The 21,287-nt window shown below is 44.3% G+C and overlaps 1 protein-coding gene across 1 annotated transcript in view; it reads right to left on the reverse strand.

Annotated features, from left to right (window-relative positions):
- Positions 1 to 21,287, reverse strand: part of T265_03154 (hypothetical protein) — a gene marked incomplete at both ends in the record, with an annotated part of 84,239 nt that overhangs the window by 51,594 nt on the left and 11,358 nt on the right. Inside the window, 14 exons of the mRNA XM_009167567.1 lie at positions 2,544 to 3,113; positions 3,429 to 3,953; positions 4,292 to 4,570; positions 6,241 to 6,561; positions 8,531 to 8,860; positions 9,820 to 9,931; positions 10,105 to 10,260; positions 10,462 to 10,661; positions 11,518 to 11,595; positions 13,969 to 14,219; positions 15,677 to 15,866; positions 17,698 to 18,009; positions 19,553 to 19,831; positions 20,645 to 20,926. Coding sequence (XP_009165831.1) covers positions 2,544 to 3,113; positions 3,429 to 3,953; positions 4,292 to 4,570; positions 6,241 to 6,561; positions 8,531 to 8,860; positions 9,820 to 9,931; positions 10,105 to 10,260; positions 10,462 to 10,661; positions 11,518 to 11,595; positions 13,969 to 14,219; positions 15,677 to 15,866; positions 17,698 to 18,009; positions 19,553 to 19,831; positions 20,645 to 20,926 — 3,885 coding nt within the window. The remainder of the gene's footprint in view (positions 1 to 2,543; positions 3,114 to 3,428; positions 3,954 to 4,291; positions 4,571 to 6,240; positions 6,562 to 8,530; positions 8,861 to 9,819; positions 9,932 to 10,104; positions 10,261 to 10,461; positions 10,662 to 11,517; positions 11,596 to 13,968; positions 14,220 to 15,676; positions 15,867 to 17,697; positions 18,010 to 19,552; positions 19,832 to 20,644; positions 20,927 to 21,287) is intronic.

The following is a 21,287-nucleotide window of genomic DNA, read 5'->3' on the forward strand; positions in this document are numbered from 1 at the left end:
TGATAAGTTCGCCTTTTTTCGCCATATTTCATATTGCATTTATTTCATGCATGGTGAAACTCACTACTGTAAACTACTATCAACCACAGTAAAGACTGTTATTAGTGAATTGTATGATGGCTATCACAACCTGTTCACTAATAAATTGGTGAACATTTGTAATACTTACACCACGTCAGTTCCTCCAGCACAAAATATTCACTCACCTTCAATCACACCAACACCCAACATCAACGTCGCCTCTGTCCATCTTCCACCATTCTGGCACCGACGTCGCCTCTGCCCATCTTCCACCATTCTGGCACCACAACCTACGCATCTGGTTCACGCAGGTTCCAACTCAGTTTGTCCTTCGCGGAATCGCGCAAAAGCGTACTATGCATTACCATGTGCCTGCACCACTACCTCCCGAAATCGCGACCGATTTACGCGACATCTTAATGGACCATGACGGCGCCAAACCGTATACTCAATTACGTACCGCCATCATTAAACGCTGTAGTTTAGTCAAACATAAACTAGTGGAAAAACTGCTTAGCGGAGAATCGTTCGATGGATCTACTCCATCTCAACTGTTGCGACGCCTTTATAGCATACCGTGTGACCGATATATTCAAGCAACTGTTCCCTAAACCTTTGCGAACACACGTAAGACCCATCCAGATACCGACAAACTCCCATTGACGCAACTCGGCAACATTGCGGACAGGATCCTAGGAATTCGACATTGCTCAACTAACTGTAATTCTCTTTACACGTCTACTGCTGTTTCCTCCCTTCACACCCGAATTGACGAACCGGCTAACCAAATAGCGGCTGTTACTTTCGATCGTACCTCACGTCATCGGTTTACGTCTCCGAATCAGCAGGGGAGCCACTGCCCTACTTCCGTATATCGTTCTTCAGGTGACTGTTGGTGCCATATCCAATTCGACCGATCTGCTCCGAAATGCACTGCACCTTTGGGTGTCACCACCCACAGTTAAATCTCAACGGGGAAACCAACAGGCCGGACACTAGAAGCGAGTAGTGTCCCAGACCAAGATTACAACACTCACCGTCTCCTTCTTTTAGGTAGGAACTCCGGGCTCCGTGTTCTAGTCAACACGGGCGCTGATATTAGTGTCTAACGGTTACCCTTCCGTTTAGTTACTCTTCCAAACGGTTTTTAGTCTTTCCGGATGAAATCATAGTAGACGTGTGTAAATGGGATTTCCACGTGTGTCAATGGGATGAACCACGGTGTGTCGGTTCCACCTGATGATAATTGGACCTTAGGAGCTCCGGAAATTTGCGGAGTAAGTCGTGGTAACGAGAAGAACCGTGTGGTGACAGCGTTATGGAGCAACTGTTCGGCGTAATTGTTGGCTTTCCGCCGACTTCTAATTGAGTGGAGGCGTCAATTAGACTTTGACGTATTAAGTCTACTAGTAAATTATGGTGAGCCACTCTGCGCTCTGCACTGGTGCATTTGAAGGATCGCCTCCCGCCAAACAGAACTAGGGACTGTGTCTACAAAACCAAGTGTAACGACTGCATTAAGATCTATATAGGACAGACAGTCAGGGAACTTCACATCAGAATCGGAGAGCATAAGGGAAAAAAATAAACAGGTCGTCGAGAAAGGCGGACGAATATCAAGCGTTACTGAAAGACTCGGCAATTGCGGAGCATGCATTGGACACTGGACACAAAATAGATTTAGAAAATGTTGAGGTTTTAAGGCGAGGACCACGATCAACGTCAGAGACTAATAGCCGAGGCGGTGGAAATTTCCAGGCATCCCAGTGTTAACAGAATAGAAGGCGTGGAACTGGCAAGCATGTGGAGAACGGTTTTGGATCAGTCGAGCTGACCCGTGTTGGTGTGCGGTCATCAGAAGGAGGAGTAGTCATCATCCGAATTCCACTTGACCTCCGCCTTCTCCCAACTAAATTGTCACAGCACTCACAACCCCACAACGACCAAGGAAATCTATCAGCGGTAACCGCGGTAAATCATCCATTGAAGCGCAGTGAAGTGGAAGATTAAGGAAACAAACCCGATGAGAATTAATTCGAAACTCCCCCAATCCATCAACACAAGATTTTGACAACCGCACTAACTGACAAGAGCCGTTAAAATTGGCACTCACACTGACCTAGTGTGACAATCTGAGGAGGACTTACTGATTGGTTCCCCGTCTGTCTTATAACCTGGCCAATTTGGTGACTTGCTCACTTTTCCTGATGAAGATTTTGTGTCAAAGCAAAACGTTGCCCAAATAAAAACTACCGACTGTTTACCAAGCTGTTCTGAAACGATGACTTCTCAATCGGTTCCAAACGTTTTTCAATTGATTGAAGAGCACGAGATGGTTGTTTGTTACGAAAAACACGGTCGGTCAGTGTAACAAAAGGTGAGGCGGGCAAGTTTTTACTCATGACAGAGGTTCACGTGTCACTTGAAGACTCGAACTTTTTCGCAAACGAGATCATGCGCACTCCTTAAACTGTCGGTACGACAGGAATTACGGGATTACCAGTCGCTTTCTCAGTCCTTACCTGACGTCCCATTAGTCCGCCAAGTGCTTTGACAGATTCCGTTTTTCCGGTTCCAGCTGGGCCGTATGGATTGCCTCCAAGCCCCATCCGCATAGCCTGAGTCAAGGTCAGATAGCATTTGTCCGTCAGAGGAGTATGAACAAGTCGTCGGGCGTTACCTTGATACTCGAAAGTATACACAAATTCGGCATCCACCATGCAAACTCGAGGGGCGGAGACGCTTGACGATTTACCAGAAGGGCCCCCATAAAAACGAAGTTGACGTTGCCAAGCCCAGTCACGTGTGGTAGCTGCCCCGGCTTGAATGAGTTGATCAGCGACATCGATCATGTGAATAGTGTCCAGGATAAGGGTACTGAGTTTCGCAGCCATCACAAGGTTACCAGTTTGTGTCACTGTGTTGTCGTCTAGTGAGTTGTCAGCAGAAGCACCGGTGGACCTCAGTGCATTCAGATCCACGGATGTGTACGCAGCCAGTTGAGCCTGCATTGCAAAAAAGAAATTATTCAGACCAATAAAAGGAGGCTGGACGCTGAGAATAAATACTGATGAGCTAATTACATCGAAATGCTTTCGATGGGAAAAAATCGATTGTTTGGTTTGCCATCTGGTGTCAGAAGCGCTGAAACACATGCAACACTATGTTTCACGACCCAATTTTGGCAAAATTGCATATATCGAAAACTGACAGAATCAAAAAGTTAATAATTCAACACAAACTCTGAAGCAGTCTTGAAGTCGATTCTTCGCATTTGTCGTGCCCTGGGTAAGCAGATTGGGTGGGGAGGCGACGGTAGAAGGTAGGTAGAGATCATCAAACTACCGATGATAGCATACAAGGTGAAAGTCAGGTGTGAATGCTCTGGTACCACACTAGTGTCTTACCTGGAGATCTTTTTTCAATACACTTAGCCGTCCACAACTCAGTGCTTCTTCCACATTCCTTGAAAAGTTTATAGCTTCAGCTAGTGTTAAAATCTGACCCGGATAGGCATTGGGATCCAACGAATGTTTTCGCCTATTTTCGATTGAACCAGCATCCAAGCACTGTGCGAGAAGTTCATTCAGAGTGGCTTGCATTCCGGTTGCCAATCGGCCAAGCCAAAGTTCTACTTCTGGTGTAAGCTGAATTGGTCTTTGCAGGCACACGACTTCTCCGTCCAAAGAACACATAGCTTTCAACTTCTTCACTTGGGCTCCGTTACTACGATTGTCTCCGTCCACTTCGAACAGAACATGATGTATACCCTGGAAAAGCTTACGAAGATGGGTTTGCACAACCGACGGATTAGTAGCCTGTCCGAGGATTTCCAACAAGTCATCATCACCGAGGAAGTAGAAGCGAGGAAACACGCTTCGCTTTTCCTCCAAGTACTCATTGAGAGCCCGCTGGCAACGGGCCAGCTGATCCTACAAATTAGGAAATTGAAGTAGGGAGCTTGGTTAAGAATAATGAAATTAATTTTTTATCACCATGTCTACTAAATGAACAGAAAAAAGTTAAAAAAAAGTTGTCCTGGGGAAAAAACCTTTTTAACCCTGTAAGAAACACCGTCTCGATCCATATCCTTCTAAACTATTTCGAGTGTACAGACTCAAGGTATTTGGAAAAAAGGTTCCCTTGCACTCAGATACTTTGGTGAGCAAGTACGCAGCACGCGGTGCGCTTGGTTAGCACTATTCAGAGCAGGTTTGCACTCGGAATTCGTCGGTTTCGGGTACATGTATCAGTGTAACGGTGATACTACTGATGGGGGAGGCATGCGAGTAGTCCGTTTTCTTGTAAATCCGCTTTGTGTCTCTTGAAAACTGAGCTCTATTGCGGAGTCTGTGGAGCCGCTTTGTAGCATTTGCTTGGACTTGAGAACAGTCAATGAATATCCAGGAAAGTTCAGGAAGACGCGTTCAAAGAGAGCATGGATATTCAGTTTTTGTAAACAAGATGCATCTGAGAGTTTTGCTTCCTTGTCCAATAATCTGTAACTGTTCAGTTGGCAGTTCCTAAAAAATGGCTCCGCAGTAAAAGTCTTCTCTCACCTCAGAGTTCACTAGTGTAATCACCTGAGTGGTCTAGCATCGACACTCACAGGAGTCGTTCAGTATCCACGGTCAGTTAGCATAGCATGGTTAGGGACAAAACACTTTGAAACCGAAGCCATTATGACATTCGCATACAGTTTGTTCTGTGGCTTTGGAGAATAATTCGTTGGAAACTTTAAGATATGGGTTTATTGATGCATACTCGTCATTCAGGCCGTTGCAAGCACGAAGGCTCAGATGCCACCAGCTTACGCATGTCTACATGTGGATCAAAACGTAAGAAAAATGATCGTGAACTGAAGAGTGATGAGGTTTATTGTTTACAGGGGATTGGGTGTATCAAATGGTGACCTAAGACAATATAGGTTCAACCCACAAAGGGACGCACCTTCAAGCTGGCTGTCAGCTCCTAGCTCGAAAAGTTGTACCTATGCCGTTTCGTTTCAACTAGATACTCTAAGACCATCGATTTGATGAACGCTTCAAGTCATCGAAGGCAGACTCCTCTCACTATTCCCAAGTGGAAAAGGAAGCAACGATACGTCTGTCACTTCACCACTGTAGAAATAAGTTTGAGTTGAAATCGTCTTCGTCACCGTCAACGATAACACCAGTGTTCAGCCCTAATGTTTCCTTCAGGTGGTATGGCAGCTGGGCACCAAAAGGGTGTTACAACTGAATGATTATCCTTTCTTTTTATTTGTAGTAATCTAAGGTGTGCTACTTAAACTACCATCCACTTTCCAAGAGTAAAGTATCACAAGCGAGGCACGCTCATGCTATTACGCTTCACGAAATTCGTAAAGATAGTAACTTAGGTGGGAATTTCGAACCTGTTTCTGATGTATTGTTTCCTTCGGTGGTATGGCAGCTGGGCACCAAAAGGGTGTTACAACTGAATGATTATCCTTTCTTTTTATTTGTAGTAATCTAAGGTGTGCTACTTAAACTACCATCCACTTTCCAAGAGTAAAGTATCACAAGCGAGGCACGCTCATGCTATTACGCTTCACGAAATTCGTAAAGATAGTAACTTAGGTGGGAATTTCGAACCTGTTTCTGATGTATATACATATTTGAAAGCGATCGTACACTGGTGAACATAAGGAATGGTGACCTTTGTCCAATCATCATTGCCTTCGTGTGGATATCAGATCTGAATGACAAATTTAATCCGGATCGCTGGTTCGATTACCTTTCTTTAGTTGAAGATTGCCTGCCTGGTGAGATCTAAATTACCAGGTATGAACAGGCCAACAAGTTAGCAATTGAGCGATGTGACTGAGTTGCCCGACACAATGTAAACTACGATTCAGTAACTGTCCTGGTTGTGTCGATCGATTGACCCGCCTATCAGGAGTTCCCAGTCAGGTAGAGCCAAAATTATGCACCGTTGATGAGCTCTTAAGAATGAAGCTCAAGTCTGGTGCTTCCCCCTTTAGGTGTGGACTCATCAGAATAACTGCACCAGAACAGCAGGGCGACTGTTCAAAGGAGAATGATGTGAGCACGAATTCTACAAGTCCGTCAACCGCCTACAACTAATCCTTAAATCAGCCTTTTGCCAGAAGCATGCGCTCGTAGTTCTCCTTCTGTCGTCTGTTCACGAAAGTCGCTGCGTATTCGGAACTATGTACCCAAGCGAACAAAAGATTACCTGCATATTTGTGAGTTGCTCTTTCAACGCATTTGCACGATGTCCAGACACCAGACTGACCACTCTGTTATCTGCCTTTATGGCCATGAGGAGTCTCCGAAACTCCGCATCGACCTGCAAGAATCGGGCAGCCTCCTTTGGTAGAGCTCCTCTGCCTATGATGGGCTCTAAATATACCCATCTTCGCTGTACTGCCTGTAGACCATTCAGACTGTGGTCCAAGTCTGCTAGACGTTGCGCCCAAGCGTTGGCACGGTCTGCAAAGCTGTCAAAATATGGTGAATCTTGAAGTGATGCCAGAAGGGCCATATTGTCACCCACCTAAAAAAAGGAGGGATTGGATGGTAAATGAACTGGTTATACAGATCACCTTGAATAGACAAATTGTATTTAGTATCAAGCCGCATGTAATATCAGTACTTTAAAAGGATGTTCCATTGCTTTTATAGTTGGGGTGTTCGGGGTGAGGGTCACTGTGACCGGACGTTAGTTCACATGCTTGTTCATATTTTCTAGATTAGCCTAGCAAACCAGCTTAATTGTTTGTTTCGGTCTCACTGTTGGGTTCTTGATCTGTTTAAATTGGGGCGGGCAAGAAGTTGCCTTCGTAAGCGTAAAGAGCCCCGAAAGCAGTCACTGCACAGGGTAGTGGAGTTGACGGCCTCCAGCACGTCACTACAACACCGACTGTTCACATCAAAAGCAGTGTTTCGGTGTGCTCACTAAGTAGCGGTGCTCGTGGTATGTAAATTCACAATACCAAACAAAGGAACATTGTCGTGGAGCAACGGAGCGACCTTAGTTTGGAACGACAAGGCACGTAGAAATTTCAATTGCTGATTGGTCGTAGATCAGCTAACTGTTGATCTGTTCCCCCAAGCTCGGTAATTTGCTCGCGGACGTTTCGTCATCAGTAGTGTAGGCAGTGTCAGTGCGCAGTAAGGATGTCTCGGCCAACAGATCAACTACCAGTTAGCGCACCCTAGCTACCGACATTTCTGTATATTGCTCAAGTTCTAGAATGCCTGGAAGCTGTGTCCTCTAGCTGATAGTTTGTTCTTGATGGATATCCGCATTCCTTGCCACAACGCGAAGTTGAAAGATGGCAGCGAAATGTTTCCCTAGTGAGTTTGCAGAGCAATGTTGTCGAAAAAGTACTTATCTGAAAAAGACCTATATGGTCTCCTTACTACATATACAAGACAATCATATTAATTCCCCGACATTTTCCAACATGATCGTAAGTACAATCACAGCTGTGATTGCTCTTGTTCGCGCTACATTGCTTTGTCTTCCTTCGTTCGACATCTACCGCTTTCCGATAAGACTGATTCCGCTGGATGCTCCACTTCCCACTTATTGGCTACTTTTCCTTTCTTTGACAGTACACAAGAAAACGATCATATTCATCTAGATAAAAATTTCAATTTCCATTCGGTTCGCCCGTTGTACTAATGATTTTTCAGACTTTTCATTCGGCTTTATTTATCAGACATGCCGACAATCCCTGAAGGAACACACTACTCATAAAGTCACTGCCAGACCTTCAGCAGCGAAATGCCCGTTTCGCCTTTCGTAAAGTTAGTTAGGTAGGCGTAGTCCACGATTTGCCATCGTCCTCCGGGTATAACTAAACACAAGTAACAAACCGCAGTCACCTTTTGATTAAACTAACCATTTATTTGAAGCACCTTCCACTAATTTTCTCTAGGGTCTCCGCTTTGCAATCATCTAGTGTTTACTATTTTGTGATGAGAATACACTGGTATTCCATCACACAGATAGGGACTAGAGAACCTTTGTACCTCTATCTGTCTACTTATATAGCTTCTGTAAGTAAGTCATGCATACATATGTTCCATACGAACCGGATAAGGATGAACATGTGGCTTGCACTCGGCCCAGGACCGGATTTGCCCGTGTTGTGCATTCCTGTTAACGAACAGGTTGACGATGGAATGAAGGAACCGTGTGCCCGACTACACTTGTCTACAATCAAGTGATGTGCTGAATAGTGGGGACAAACCAAAAGTGCGAGGAAACGTGCTGTTGGTTGCAGGACAAATTAACCGCAGAAAAACAGATGATTTGGGCATACGTCCCCGTGATAATTAAAGCCTTTGGGGCTTAATTTCAGTGAATACTATCTTGGCATTTGATTTGTATGTTTACCTTTTAAGGTATCTTGTAAGAATGAATACCTTTGCTGACGGATCGCTTAAAATAAATTTGCTTTACGGTACACAACACAAAAGAAATTTTTATCAAGAAAGTTCAGAAAAAAACATACTTGGCTGACAATGTCCTTCCAATCTTTGACCAAATATAACACCTGACCAGAGCTATCAATGTATTCGGTTAACACAAATGTGGCTCCAGCTCCCCAGACGTCCAGTTCCTGCAATGCTTCACGTACCACAACTTCCGCCTGAGCCCGTTGAGTTAGGGTCTTCAAAGCCCCTGACTGCGCCACGATGGATTTACTCACACTGAGCAAATCACCAAAATTCAGCTGTTCCAGTCTAATGGATTTTGGCAAGCCGATCAAGCGGAACAATTCGATCCAGTGATCTTGTGACAACGCCTCACCACGGACCCACTTCAGTGCTGGTAGTAATTCCTGGAGTGAAAGTAGAGTAGTTACTAGTGTTAAGCTGGGTAGAATGGTGTGATACAGTGCGTTGTTTCAATGATGATATTCAATGCTCAGTAGACGATGTCTCCTTCCTAATGAATCAGATCACTCGTTTCAGGGGAGAACTTTCCAGTGTGGCATTGTCACCATGAAAGCTGTAGCACCCTTCCGGTGTCTAGCTGCCATGCCACGTGAAGTAAGCACGAGGGCTGGGATGCTGCCAGGTCGCCCAAACCTAGACAGGGGAAATCGAGAGGCAGAGGTCGGATTCGAACCACGGACCTTCCGGTCAGTAAATTCGTGCCCTAACCACTTGGTCTATCTCGCCCCCATCTCACCATGAAAGTCAATAGAATGTAAAAACCTAGAAATCCGAAAAAGTGAAACTTAGTCCACTTGTTGTAGGTTATAACAATCTGAACAGAATTTGAAACTTGGGAGTTAGAACGGAGCGCACTGGGGAAACTCAATATTGCTTGATATCACACCAGAACATCAGTCGTTTTCATGTATCCTTATAAAGGCCACGTGCGCCTTAACGATTCTGCTTGATCTTTACGTAAGAGCTTGGATGCTCGCGACGTTCCCTTGTTGAACGAAGTATCTATGCTTGCCCACCGCTTATTGATCAGGGATTGTTATTGGGAGCTCTCGTTTTTATTCCCAGGTCCATCTGTCCAAAGGACTATAAATCTGTTCCCATCCCCAAGAGACCCTGGTTTTACCCGACGAGACTCATTGACCTAATTTTCTCATTCGACATGGAGGCAATGTTGGCGCGACCATCCATCTTCTGTGTCCAAGCAACAATAAGGGTGGCAACTCACGCTTTCTCAACTAGCAACCATCTAAGGGAATTTGAACTTACAACAAACGAGATTCCAAGTTCTCGTTTATGATCTGCAGAACTACGGTGAGCTGTCCATCAAGAACGTTACACTTACCCGATACTGATCAATTGCCTTCTGTAAGCAGACCGTCATTGGAGTGACTTCAGTTGCGCGCAGTTTGTTGAACCACGAGGCAAGAAATTCATCAAACAAGTAGTATTTCGTTCTGGAGTGAAAACACAGCAAACAGTGAAGCCGACATATCCTGACTTCTATTAGGACACTTCAGACGACTAATTGATCACATCATATCCGTGCAAATGAAATGTCTACTTATAGTTTGGGTAAATAACGAACAAGCAATAGCGCTTTGGTTACTAGTGGAAATTTGGGGCTTACCTGAAGGAAATCCAGTCTTCTTTGGCGAACTCCTCTACTCCGTTATTAAAGGCTTCAAATTCGGACCACATGGATTCATAGGTTTTCAAATCTGTGGCGAGTTCTTCAGCCAGTCCAAACGATGGTGGAGTCATTTCAAAGTGCACATGATCACGTCTGTTTAATGGAGCAAGCGGAAATGACCAATGAAAGAAACCACAAAGTGACGGAACCACTTGTACGATGCCGGTTAACAGAAGCACGCCTCTTTATGGTGGTCGCTAACCGCCAAGATGACATAGGGACGAAAGGGACCTGGATGGAATACTGATAGAACAGAAATATGCGGAGATCATAGATGCCAAAGACGTGACTCACATAACACTTTCACGTAGCGTTTCAAGTTCGGTGAACTCCGCCTGTCGTTCACGAACCAAGTAGATGGCGGCTTTGCATGCCTCGCGGTCTCCACTGTCCAACAATTCATGTCCTGGTTTGAGCTGATGCCAACGACTTGCAAATTTCTCAAGTGAGTTCACATAATTCTTCGTCCTTGCTTCCACATTTGACTTCATGACCTATACGAAGAACCGGAAGAAATGGAAAGCAACAATATATACGATCCGATTATTCCAACTCATGGTTTCCCCAGAGCATTCAACTTAATTCATCAGCCATCGACTAGATAAACTCTGCAGTTCTCGGGTAGCGACTTGACATGCGATGCCCATTTTGTGCCAATGATAACGGGAGACACGTCAACTGATGTTCTGCATGTTTCGCATCCCATGACGAAGGAGATCAAACTAAGGCTTGGCATTCCGGAACAAGATTGTTGAAAACACCGGATTGGTGTGATCATCATCATAATCACAGACTGGAACGGATCAGCAGGCCAAACGCCATACAATCAAAAAGGTAGAAGGCCCTAGCTAAAATGAAAAAGAAGTCTGCGGGTGGGGGTAGACACTTACAGGAAGAGGCCTCGTGTCTCCAGAGGAAACATCCAGGAGTGAGATGCTCAACTCTGCCGATGCCGCTGAGAAGAACACATGAGTATGATGTTGGAGTGAAACGCTATCGGCGGGCTTGGCCCAATATCCTTTGTGAACCTCAACCAACACAAATCAAGCACACAAAAACAAACAGGTGTTAGCTAATCTTTCTTTTAAGAAGTGGAAGCGAGCTCGTTACTGGGATTGGCTGCGTGCCATGTTCCGCGGTACTTCCAAGCAAGCGCAAGGGGGACCATTTGAATTCCAACCAGAAAGCGTTTAATGAGACAATGCTTTTTCCATATCCCCTTTTCACCGACAGTAGAACATAAGGTTGACGGAAACCCGGGGACTGCGCCTACCTGATGAGCCCCAAAAAGGGCGAAACCGGTAGTGGGCCTTCAGTAAATTTCAAGTAACCTTATGAGTAACGCATTACAAATATATTTGTATCACGATATCCCGAATATTGCAGCAACTGAAACATGAGGCGGCCCGGTGCAGCACATTCAGTTGCCTGGAAACATCACAAACGAGAGATTCAGCTGGGTTCTAGATGAGTCTCTCGAAAAACCAAATTAGTTTCCAAAAAAGGATGAAACCATTAAGTGAGCTTTAGTTCATTCCACACTCATCGGGGTACCAGTTGTGAGGAACAGTGTTGAATTCACCAGAATTTACTGTTTGAAAGGATGTCACTTGCCTACAAGAGCCTTTGGCGAACACTACTAAATTGGTCTTACTGTTACCAAATTTTGACTACACAAGGTTTTATTCTTTAATTCAACTTTCCTGTCCATATAGGTGACATTCAGATTTAAAGTTCACAGAAAAGTATTTGGAGTAACTCCAAGCTCATGATTGGTTCGGACAGGCAGTATCCTAGAAACTAGACTGCCGACAAGACTGTGACAAATGGCGACTGGAGAAATGCCACAGCAAGGATCTACATTGCGCAGGTTTCAATTTTCCTGACCTTAGCTCAGTACCAACTAGCGTTTGCCACATTGGTGACGGGATACTAAAATGGGGCCCGTAAAAATCAGCCTTATTCAGCCAGTAAAACTGATCGACGCGCCATTCACACTCTAATACATGCCCGCAAAGCACACCGATCCGTTAACTCCATCCTACTCTATCCCAACTGGGCAAAATCCAAAGTATGCAAGTAACCATAGTGATAATAAGATGGGGTGCCTGTATCAAACTTAATATCGCAGATGGTATTTTCTACGGTACCTCCCCTGTGTACAAAGTACACCAACGTCAAACAACCACACAGTAGTCAACGGGCACACCGCGAAAAAATCCACCGCTGTGCGATTTGGGATACTCAAAAGAAAGGAATCGCATCGGACGATAAACATATATTTTTTCCTATCCATATTTTCCATGAAATTGCAAAGAAATTCCTCCTCCTTCTTTCATCAATGGCAAATATTGCACTTGCAGATTTACTTCCATGGAGAGTTGTAGGTAAACGCTTAACCTATTTGGGGATACCGTATGTTGAACCATGACAAAAGAAACTTCTATTAGATCTCTGAAACTGGTGACTTCACACAGTAACACTCCAGGAAATATAGTCGAAAAGTTGACTTGATATGTAGCAGTAATTTTTCTCAATATTGTCTACACTACCAATGACAACAAGGCCCCTGAAAGATCAGGCATGCTCAACTGCAATATAACAATATATAATTACGTAGATGGAGCTTTATAATTGAGAAGATAACAAAAAAAACTGCCGGAAACACCAGAGTTTCCGCATTCGCGAGGAAACTCATCGGCTAAGTTGCGAAATATCTGACGGGAAAGTCCAGGGTTTGAACCCTACACCGGCATCCAGACCGAACCTGTCTAGGCTTCGGTACACTGGCCTAGGCTCAGCACTCGTACCTTCTTCGGGTGAGATGGAAGCTAAGCGCCGTAACGGTATCACAGTTGAATGGCCATTTTTTATCGTTATTTTTAAATCCTGAATGCCGTGTTAAGTTGCTACCCATTGAACTCACTCTATAGACCAGAGACGACGCGAAGACACATGTTAGCGTGTGTTTGATTGTGATAGATTGCTAAAACTTAGCAGCTGGACCACTACCTAGCACAACCCTTTTCCGCAAGCTGTATACACAGGATGGAATGCTGCATGACATGTCTTACAAAGAAAGGTGAAAGATAATACATACAGACGCAGTCGCCGCCGCCAATCAGGATGGTGACTCCGAGACAAGTCATGGTAATTGCTAGACACGCTTTTGGTCGCAGTTTCGTCGTGCACCCAGAGGCGTCCCGATGTCCGTGCCGTCAAGTTCGACATGCAGATGAATCATTTAATGAACCCCCAAACTAAAGAGACATGTTCCAAGCTCAACGTCATTATAACTAAAGTTACGGTCAGATATTTTGAGTGATGGCGTCCAGTGCACAATTCGCCCATGTACTGTAGTAGTTTAGCCGGTGTATGATGTTTTTTACGGTCTACGACCGGTGTTGTCGATAGGAGAACAATAATCCTAGTTCTCAACTTATTTCTCATTCGAATAAGTTAACTACTAGACTTGATCTGATGAACACCTACATGAATTCCAGCAAACTTAACTAAACTAAACGAAAAAGTAATTTGAAGCTATTTCGCATCCAAAAAGGTCTTGTTACAGAGCTTATCAAGCGTGTAGAGCTCCTCAAAGTTAAAACAAACAAGACCTCCCCAGAAGTACCAGCCTAACGAATCTGCCAACCCAGTGTGACTGTCTTCTCAAACGTAACTGAAATAGCGGTGTCGTGCTTGTTTAAAAGGCTGTCAAAGCTGTTAGAGAGAGGCAGGGAACAAAAGGACGAATTCTGTCCGGAAGTGTTTGGCTCAACCGGAGCTCACTTATCTGCTCACCTCCAGTTGTTCATTCATCATCATCCTAAAACTCTCCATCATCAGCTGGAATTTGTCCCACTTTGCTTTTGTCGCCCCTAACGCTTGCACACCTGATCCAGCTACTCCACGCAGAAGTCGATCCTTGGCCTCCGCGCACGTCACTTGTTCGACCAATCGGCTTCGAGCTTTAGAAAACTCAACTTCGCGCGCTTTTGCCTCACTGAGTTCGTCCACCGTCTGCGGTCGATACGACAGTTTCTCCAAGGCATCTAACGAACGGAAATGATCGAAGTAATTGCTTTGTCGTGACAAAAAGACTTCGCGCAGTGTCGTCAATAATATGTATCGCAATTCATACCTTGTATTCCGCGGTAAGTGTTCGCTACTGTACTATTTGAAATTGCATCGCGCATTACAGTTCTTTAGTTTGCTAATACCGCCATCTGAATTAGCCGTCAGCGCAAATCCTTGGGATGTATAAAGCGTATAATTTAGACGCTGCCAGTAAGACAGTTGTCGAAGCTAGAGTAAGATGTATTATCCGAGGAAAAATAAATAATAAACAAGTCAAAGTGGAAGAGCAAAATCGGTTTTGGGCTGTGGAAGAGTTCTCCAGTAACCTTCACGAACAAATAAGGCGATATCTCAATTATTGAAGCAACTAAAACATGAAGCAGCCTATGTGCAGCACATTCAGCCAAACAACACGAACGAGAGATTTAGCCGGGATTCGACTGAGCTTCTTGTAGAAACCAAGCTAGTGTACAGTTGAGTGTAACTCGTGAATTCCGTCCAACTTCGGTTGAAGTAGAACGTAAAGTCGAATGACGAAAGCTCAAAGACGGCGCCTAACTGATGGGTCTGAAGAACGGCGAAACCGATCATGGGCTGTTGCTAAATTTCTGGTTACCTTGTAGCCAGTGTTCCTTCAAAAAACTACAAATACCCTCCCTCATTTGCACACAAATTTGGTTTTGACGGGAGGTTCAACTCAATCCAGCTCAAGCTCCCGTCTGTGATGGTCCGCTTCAATTCCTGTTAAAACGGAAATGGTGGGCAAAAATGGGTGTACGTCGAAATCTTTCCAATCTGGCTTCAAGTAGAACATAAGGCTGACGGAAACTCAGGGACTGCGCCTACCTGAATGGGTCTCAAGAAGAGCGACACCGGTCGTGGGCTATTGAGGAGTTTTCAGTAACGTTATGAGCAGTGTGTTGCGTCTAGAACATTAAATAAAGAACTGTTCATACTGTTACCTGTAGCCAACGCAACACAACCACTGAATATAATGCATCCCGAGAAAAGAAGTTTCGGCATAAAATACTTCATTCAGGAGGTAGCACTATGCACCAAATTGGCCGGCACTTGAATTGCACTCCTTTAAGCACAACTATTTAGTGGACACTAGCTAATGAAACGCCGAGTTTCGTTAGATTAATTCCAAAGACCTCTGAAATCGTTGCCGTGAAGCCTGAAGTATTGCTGGAAATAGATGGTGTGTTCATCCAGGGTTCATTTTCCACCTTAATAAAATTTACATAAGTGCGCGCGAAATGAGCCATTTGCTTTGTATTGGATTTAGTTTGAACAACAAAGATTTCAGGTAGCTTAGGTCGGGACACAATAGTACCTGCAATGCTCCTGTAAATATGGGGTACACGTTCATACCATCGTATTTAGTGACGTGGTAAAAAAGTGAAAACCATTGTGAGTCGCAGGTACCAACCAGTTAGAAATGCATCGGCGGCCACTAATTCCCCATGGATTGAACGCCGCAGACAGGTCTGCAGTGTTTCGAACAAGTTCTGCAACATGCCTTCGATGGCATTCTTCACAGGCAGGCAGTTCACTGTGACACAGTCAATTTTGATCTCGGTGGGCAACTTCTCTGCGTCCCGTCCACGCGTTTTCAAAGCCTAAACAAAAGAGGGTTGCAAGTGATTTTGAAGATACACAACACGAGCACGTGGCTTTTGTAAAAAAAAGGGACACTGCTAGCCCCCAAGCATGAATTCTAGTAGTTCCATTCGTAGTCAGGTAATTAATGTAGCCAATTCCGCTTATAAAACCCCTACCTTGTACTAGACAGGAGCGAGGTGGGATAACGGGTATGTGAACACTTTTTGATCACGTGTGTTATAGACAAGAATCATGGATAGGTCATCTTAGACTATTATCTTCAGAAAATGTCGTATAGATTTTGGCCAATCGCGTTTCAGTATTTAGGTCGCTCAGTCCAAAGGCAAATTTATTCTCTCGGGACTTAAGAGGCATCATGTTGCTTTACGTCAAAACAGACAGATGCTGATGGGAATATTTCTCCTTCTCAAAGACGACCTTCCCTGTTTCTCCCGAACCTCTATCCAAGTAAGAATAGTATTAACTTAAGGTACACGTGGTGTATTCCGGCATTTCTGCCACTACAGTGCATTGCCCAAAATACCCACCCATCCTATCGTGTTAATAGTTTTTAACCGCAGAGAACACAACTTCTGTACTAGAGATCATTCGGTGTTTTCACCAAAAAAGCTTGTTTTCTATGCCATGTTCACGGTAAGATTGCGAAAAAGATGCTCACACGTTGGTGCAGTTACGGCCATCTTTATATATTTTCCAAACTATCATATTAGTTATGTTTGGATATGTCATCATATTTAAAGGTTCCTGCGGAGACTTCAGTGCAGAAGATTCTACATTTTTCAGTCACTAGGATTCTTTTTTATGACACATGCTTTCGCGGCAGTGTCCTCAAATACCATTTGTAAGTAGCGATGAACTCACGGGCTAAATCGTTACAAGTAAACATGTTTCTACATGTATACGTGTACACGTATATCAACCTAACTTCTACATACATAACTTGGGATGCTGCCTTCAGCGCAGTCAGAGCGCACACCTGGTGTTTTGATGATGTCTTCTGAGAGGAAACCACTAAATGACCAAAAAAGAACGGTAGTAAATTTGTTTGTGGAAGTAAAACTTAGTGGTTATCTAAGCCAATGGAGATTTATTCCTGCAAATTAAGCCAAACTGCGCTGAAAAGCAGGGAAGCACTGAGTAGCTTCACTCTTGTGACTAATAATCATCGGTGTGCAGTTTGCATAGCTCCAGGGCGATTTGAACTCGCAAGTTCCCGGCTAACAGTTGAAAAGCAAGTCGTTTGGTCTCGAGTGGCTGATCAGCAGTGTGATTAGCCTGCATTCGGACAGGATACAGCACCATTCGTCCTTCAACTATGGGATTCACATCATGTGGTCACACGTGTCGACAAGAGGTTCGAGTGACGACTGCCGAATTATATACTTCCTCTGACATGTATCTAGATTATCACGGGTGTAAGCGTGATGTGGAATCTGTGCTTTAAGGATAAACGGTGCTATGTCCTGCCTAGGTGACAGCTAACCACTCTGCTGCCCAGTAAGTCATGGCCGAGCGGTTAAGTAATCAATCACTAGCTGAAATGTCACGGTTTCGAAACCTAGTGGAGTTTGTTGAGATGCACACTGCTAGTGATTCCCAGTGAGTGCTTCTTGGCTTTTCAGCATTGATCACCTTCGCTGACAAGTCGAAAGCTCAATAAAATAACTTATTTTCGCATTCCGCTCCCACATCTATTTCATATACTACTACTTCGTGATATAGCAATGTGCCCTCTTCCTGTAATTGTGGCATCCACAGCTCCGTGGAGGGGACATCATGAAGCAGTTTAACAGAAAAGCTTCTGGCTGCAGAAGGAACTAAACGTACACGAAAGTTTCTCTCGAAATCCGCCAAATCCCGACAGTGTGAGTCGACTAGCTCATCCAAGTTCACACTTCCCAAAACCACCCAGTTTCGAAATTGGTCCAAACTGGCAATCAGGCGAGTGAATAGGAATTCTGCTTTGCGATAGCACACACGTAGACCATTGGATTGGTTGTCCAGAATCAGCGGGAAGATGAGCTCTGGTAGTTCAGAATTATCCACATCTCTTGCCATCGCCGGTAGGTCGCTGACTCCGCGAAAGTAGTTGGGAATGCAAATGAATTTGCGCATTTCACGGTAATACTTGGCCTTTATCTGAAGCAGAGTTTTGGTTAGGAGGTGTATTTTAGAAGGAGGCCTTTTTGTGTTACATAAGCGCGTAACTAAGTTATATCAGAGGTCTCCAAACCCTTTTCGGGGGTTTGCACTATAGGACGGATAAAAAATAGGGCTGGAGTGTGGGTGTAAATATTGGTAGCAGACTTCACTGGCTGCTGATCTGTTCTCCTACCTCGGCAGTTAACCTCAGAGCTTTTCTTCACCGGTCGAGAAGAAATCTTCAGTGCGCCATGCTCACACCTTCTCAAATCGTGACCAAACGTTTGCAGGCAAACTACCGAGTTCACTGAACCGACCAACAACTTTTGATCGTTAAACAGTAGGGTGAGAATAATTGGTGATAACATTATAGATGCAAGCTGACCAGCGGACACGTAAAGGGACATCAGACTGAACACCCAGCACTGATCACGTCACTAGTCATGAGGAATCTCACGGATTGGTTCTCTGACTGCCTTAAAACCCAATCAACCTACTTACTTACTCACTTGGCCTGACGAAGCTTTTGTGTCAAAAGCGAAACGTTGCCCAGCAATAAATCCACCAATTGTTTACCAAACCCCTCTGAAACGATAGAATGTAGTCACTTGTGTTTTGCAGCCTAAGAGCCCTAGCCTTTGATACTATGAACAGTGGTAAGTACCAAGACCGGATAACCAAAAACTCACGCTAGCCCCGTAACCGAAATGTGTTGATCATCTTTGAGAACCTTGGATGCTGCCCTTTTCAGGCTTCGCTCATAAACACTTGTTTAATTGAACCAGCGGCAAGATTCCACGTCACGCTGCTTCTGGTTGCACAAGTCGTTTGAAGCTACTAAAATCATGTAGACACTCATATCACTCTATTTTGAACAGACATCCTTCTGTCCCGACTCAACTATTTTGGTTAGTCAACACCAAAGATGGGAAGCGCTGGACTAGAGTTCGTTCGTATTAGACCTCAACAGTAGAGCCTCTCCTTGGTCGCGCCGGGATCCAAACATATGCGGCTAGCTACTACACCACGTTGAACACGCTGGACGCAACTGAATAATCACGTCTTAGTGGGTAAGCGTTTTCACAGTTGCGCGAAGTGACTGGTTAGCCCAACGCCTCTAATGACGAGTCATTGGTCGTTCTGGTTGAACCGACCGATTAGCCCAACTGTCAGCATCCACTGAGCCCCAAGCAAGCCTGAAGCCCGACAGAGATATCAAACAGACCTAATTTGGTCAAAGTATGTCGATTTGGCTAAAAATCCAGCTCATCTTAAGAGCGCAAAGGTAGCCGTTTGTAAGCGCTATTTTTGCACATTCTGTGGGGAATTTGAAACTGGTTCTAAAGTCGCTCATCGAGCTCCACAAATGTTGATTGGAGAACTATCTAAGCAACGGCTGGTTTGACACATCTTACTAACCCTAAGTGCCCACTATGAATAGTGCTCGGAAAAATAAGCAAACCTTTGCAAATTCAAAGTATAGCAGCAAACTAAAATGTCAGAGCACATTATTTAACAAGTCCGTATCATACAATATTACCTCTTCAAAAGGAGGTTTAAAAGCCAAACGTGATTGCTGATAGACCATGTCGACTCGAATTTCGGGCATCCGTTCATTAATCTCATCCAAACCGACCCGATATTGATATTCCAAAACTTTGTACAACTGCCGGTCTAAATGTGCCTTCCACGGGGCCATATGATCTGCCGGGTAGCCACCTTGATTCGCAAGTTCGGCAAGCATGTACCGAACGTCGGCTAATTCATTTCTCCATCGCGATTGGTTACGAAGTAGGTCGACGTCCAGAAGACGAATAATCTATCAGTAAAAAAATGAGGAGCGCAATAACGAAACGCATTTCACTCCAGTTATTCCTCGAGCAAAAACGGAATTACCATTACCTACCTCGAACTGGATCATAAACCCAGAAAGCGCATATTCGCTTCAGAACCATCGGGTGCTGTTTGCTAAAGTTCCTTGAAAAGAAATAAGGAGAACCTCACTGCATTGCACTAAAATAACGAATCCGTGAACCAACGTAACTGTGCACGTTTTCTGCACTCTTACCCTACTCTTATTACGCACTGTTCTGAACGCAAGAGGAGGTGCAACTGGTCTGGAAGGGCGTTTTCTGGTAATTACTACATACTGTTTTTGATATAAGTTGGGAAAAATTCGGCCAATGGCTTCTGCTTATTGGCTCCCTATCTATAGCACGAGAATGGGCGAAAATGGGTCTCTCCAACACAGTTCTGTTTGAAATCCAAGATGTGAGATGATTCGTTCGCTGGAAAAATGGGCTTTGAAATCCGATCAACTGCCTCACTACTTTACTGTTCTAACTGTCTGAAAATATAGATTCACTGGTTGTTTTGTTTCAATATTCGCGCTCGACACTACAGACCGTCATATATATATATATATATATNGTGAGGAACGAAAGCTTGATGTTTGTCTTGTTTCTCCATTGTACACCTAAACCGCTCTATGGGTTAGCGAACAGTCTGGAGATTATAAGTATTCGAAACCAAAGTGGAAGCATCATCCGACAAGCCATGAAGGCGGAAAATTGGGCACCGTTTGAAAATGCTTCAGCTTATTCGCCCGAAAGCCAGAACAACGTTTGCTCACTTTTTCCATAATAGTAAAGTGAACTTTACGTAGTTTTCTGTTCTCCATCATCAACTGCCTTGATGCGTTTTGTAGCTGATTGATGTAAGATTCCAGTTCTTCAGTTTGATTCCATGTAATGGCGTTTTCAAGATCCTTTGGTTTGTTGCCGTCCGAAGGCGGCAGGCGGAATTGTGTTTTTGGTGACTTGATTAGGCGTTCGAAGGCCATAGCTGAATTAAGCATTAGAGCCTGTTGGCTTGGGATCATTTGACTGTCTATGGAGTTGTAAAAGTGGGCAACCTGAAGAGGAAATAACGAGATTGAGGATCGATAAGCGGGGTAAATCAAATGTGGTATCGATCTAGGCCCATAATCTTGTAGAAGTCACAAATAATATGATAATTCGAGGTCGTGACCTACGTTCAATTTCTCGGGGTTGGAATTTCAAAAGAGCTAGATTAGATTAGATAAGACAAAAATATAATGTCATCTATGTTGCAGAACAGCCTTTCGTAGCTCAAGTGCAGATTTGGTGTTTGGATTCTGTGGACTACTTCGTGGGGGCACAAAACTGCTTACCCCTAAAAATGGTGAAAGGCACACAAAAGAAACGTAGTGCCGAAATTTCGCACCAGAAAACCTTCGATGAACGTTCAAAATC

This window comes from Opisthorchis viverrini (genome assembly GCF_000715545.1).
Source record: "Opisthorchis viverrini unplaced genomic scaffold opera_v5_43, whole genome shotgun sequence".
Lineage (NCBI taxonomy): Eukaryota > Metazoa > Platyhelminthes > Trematoda > Opisthorchiida > Opisthorchiidae > Opisthorchis > Opisthorchis viverrini.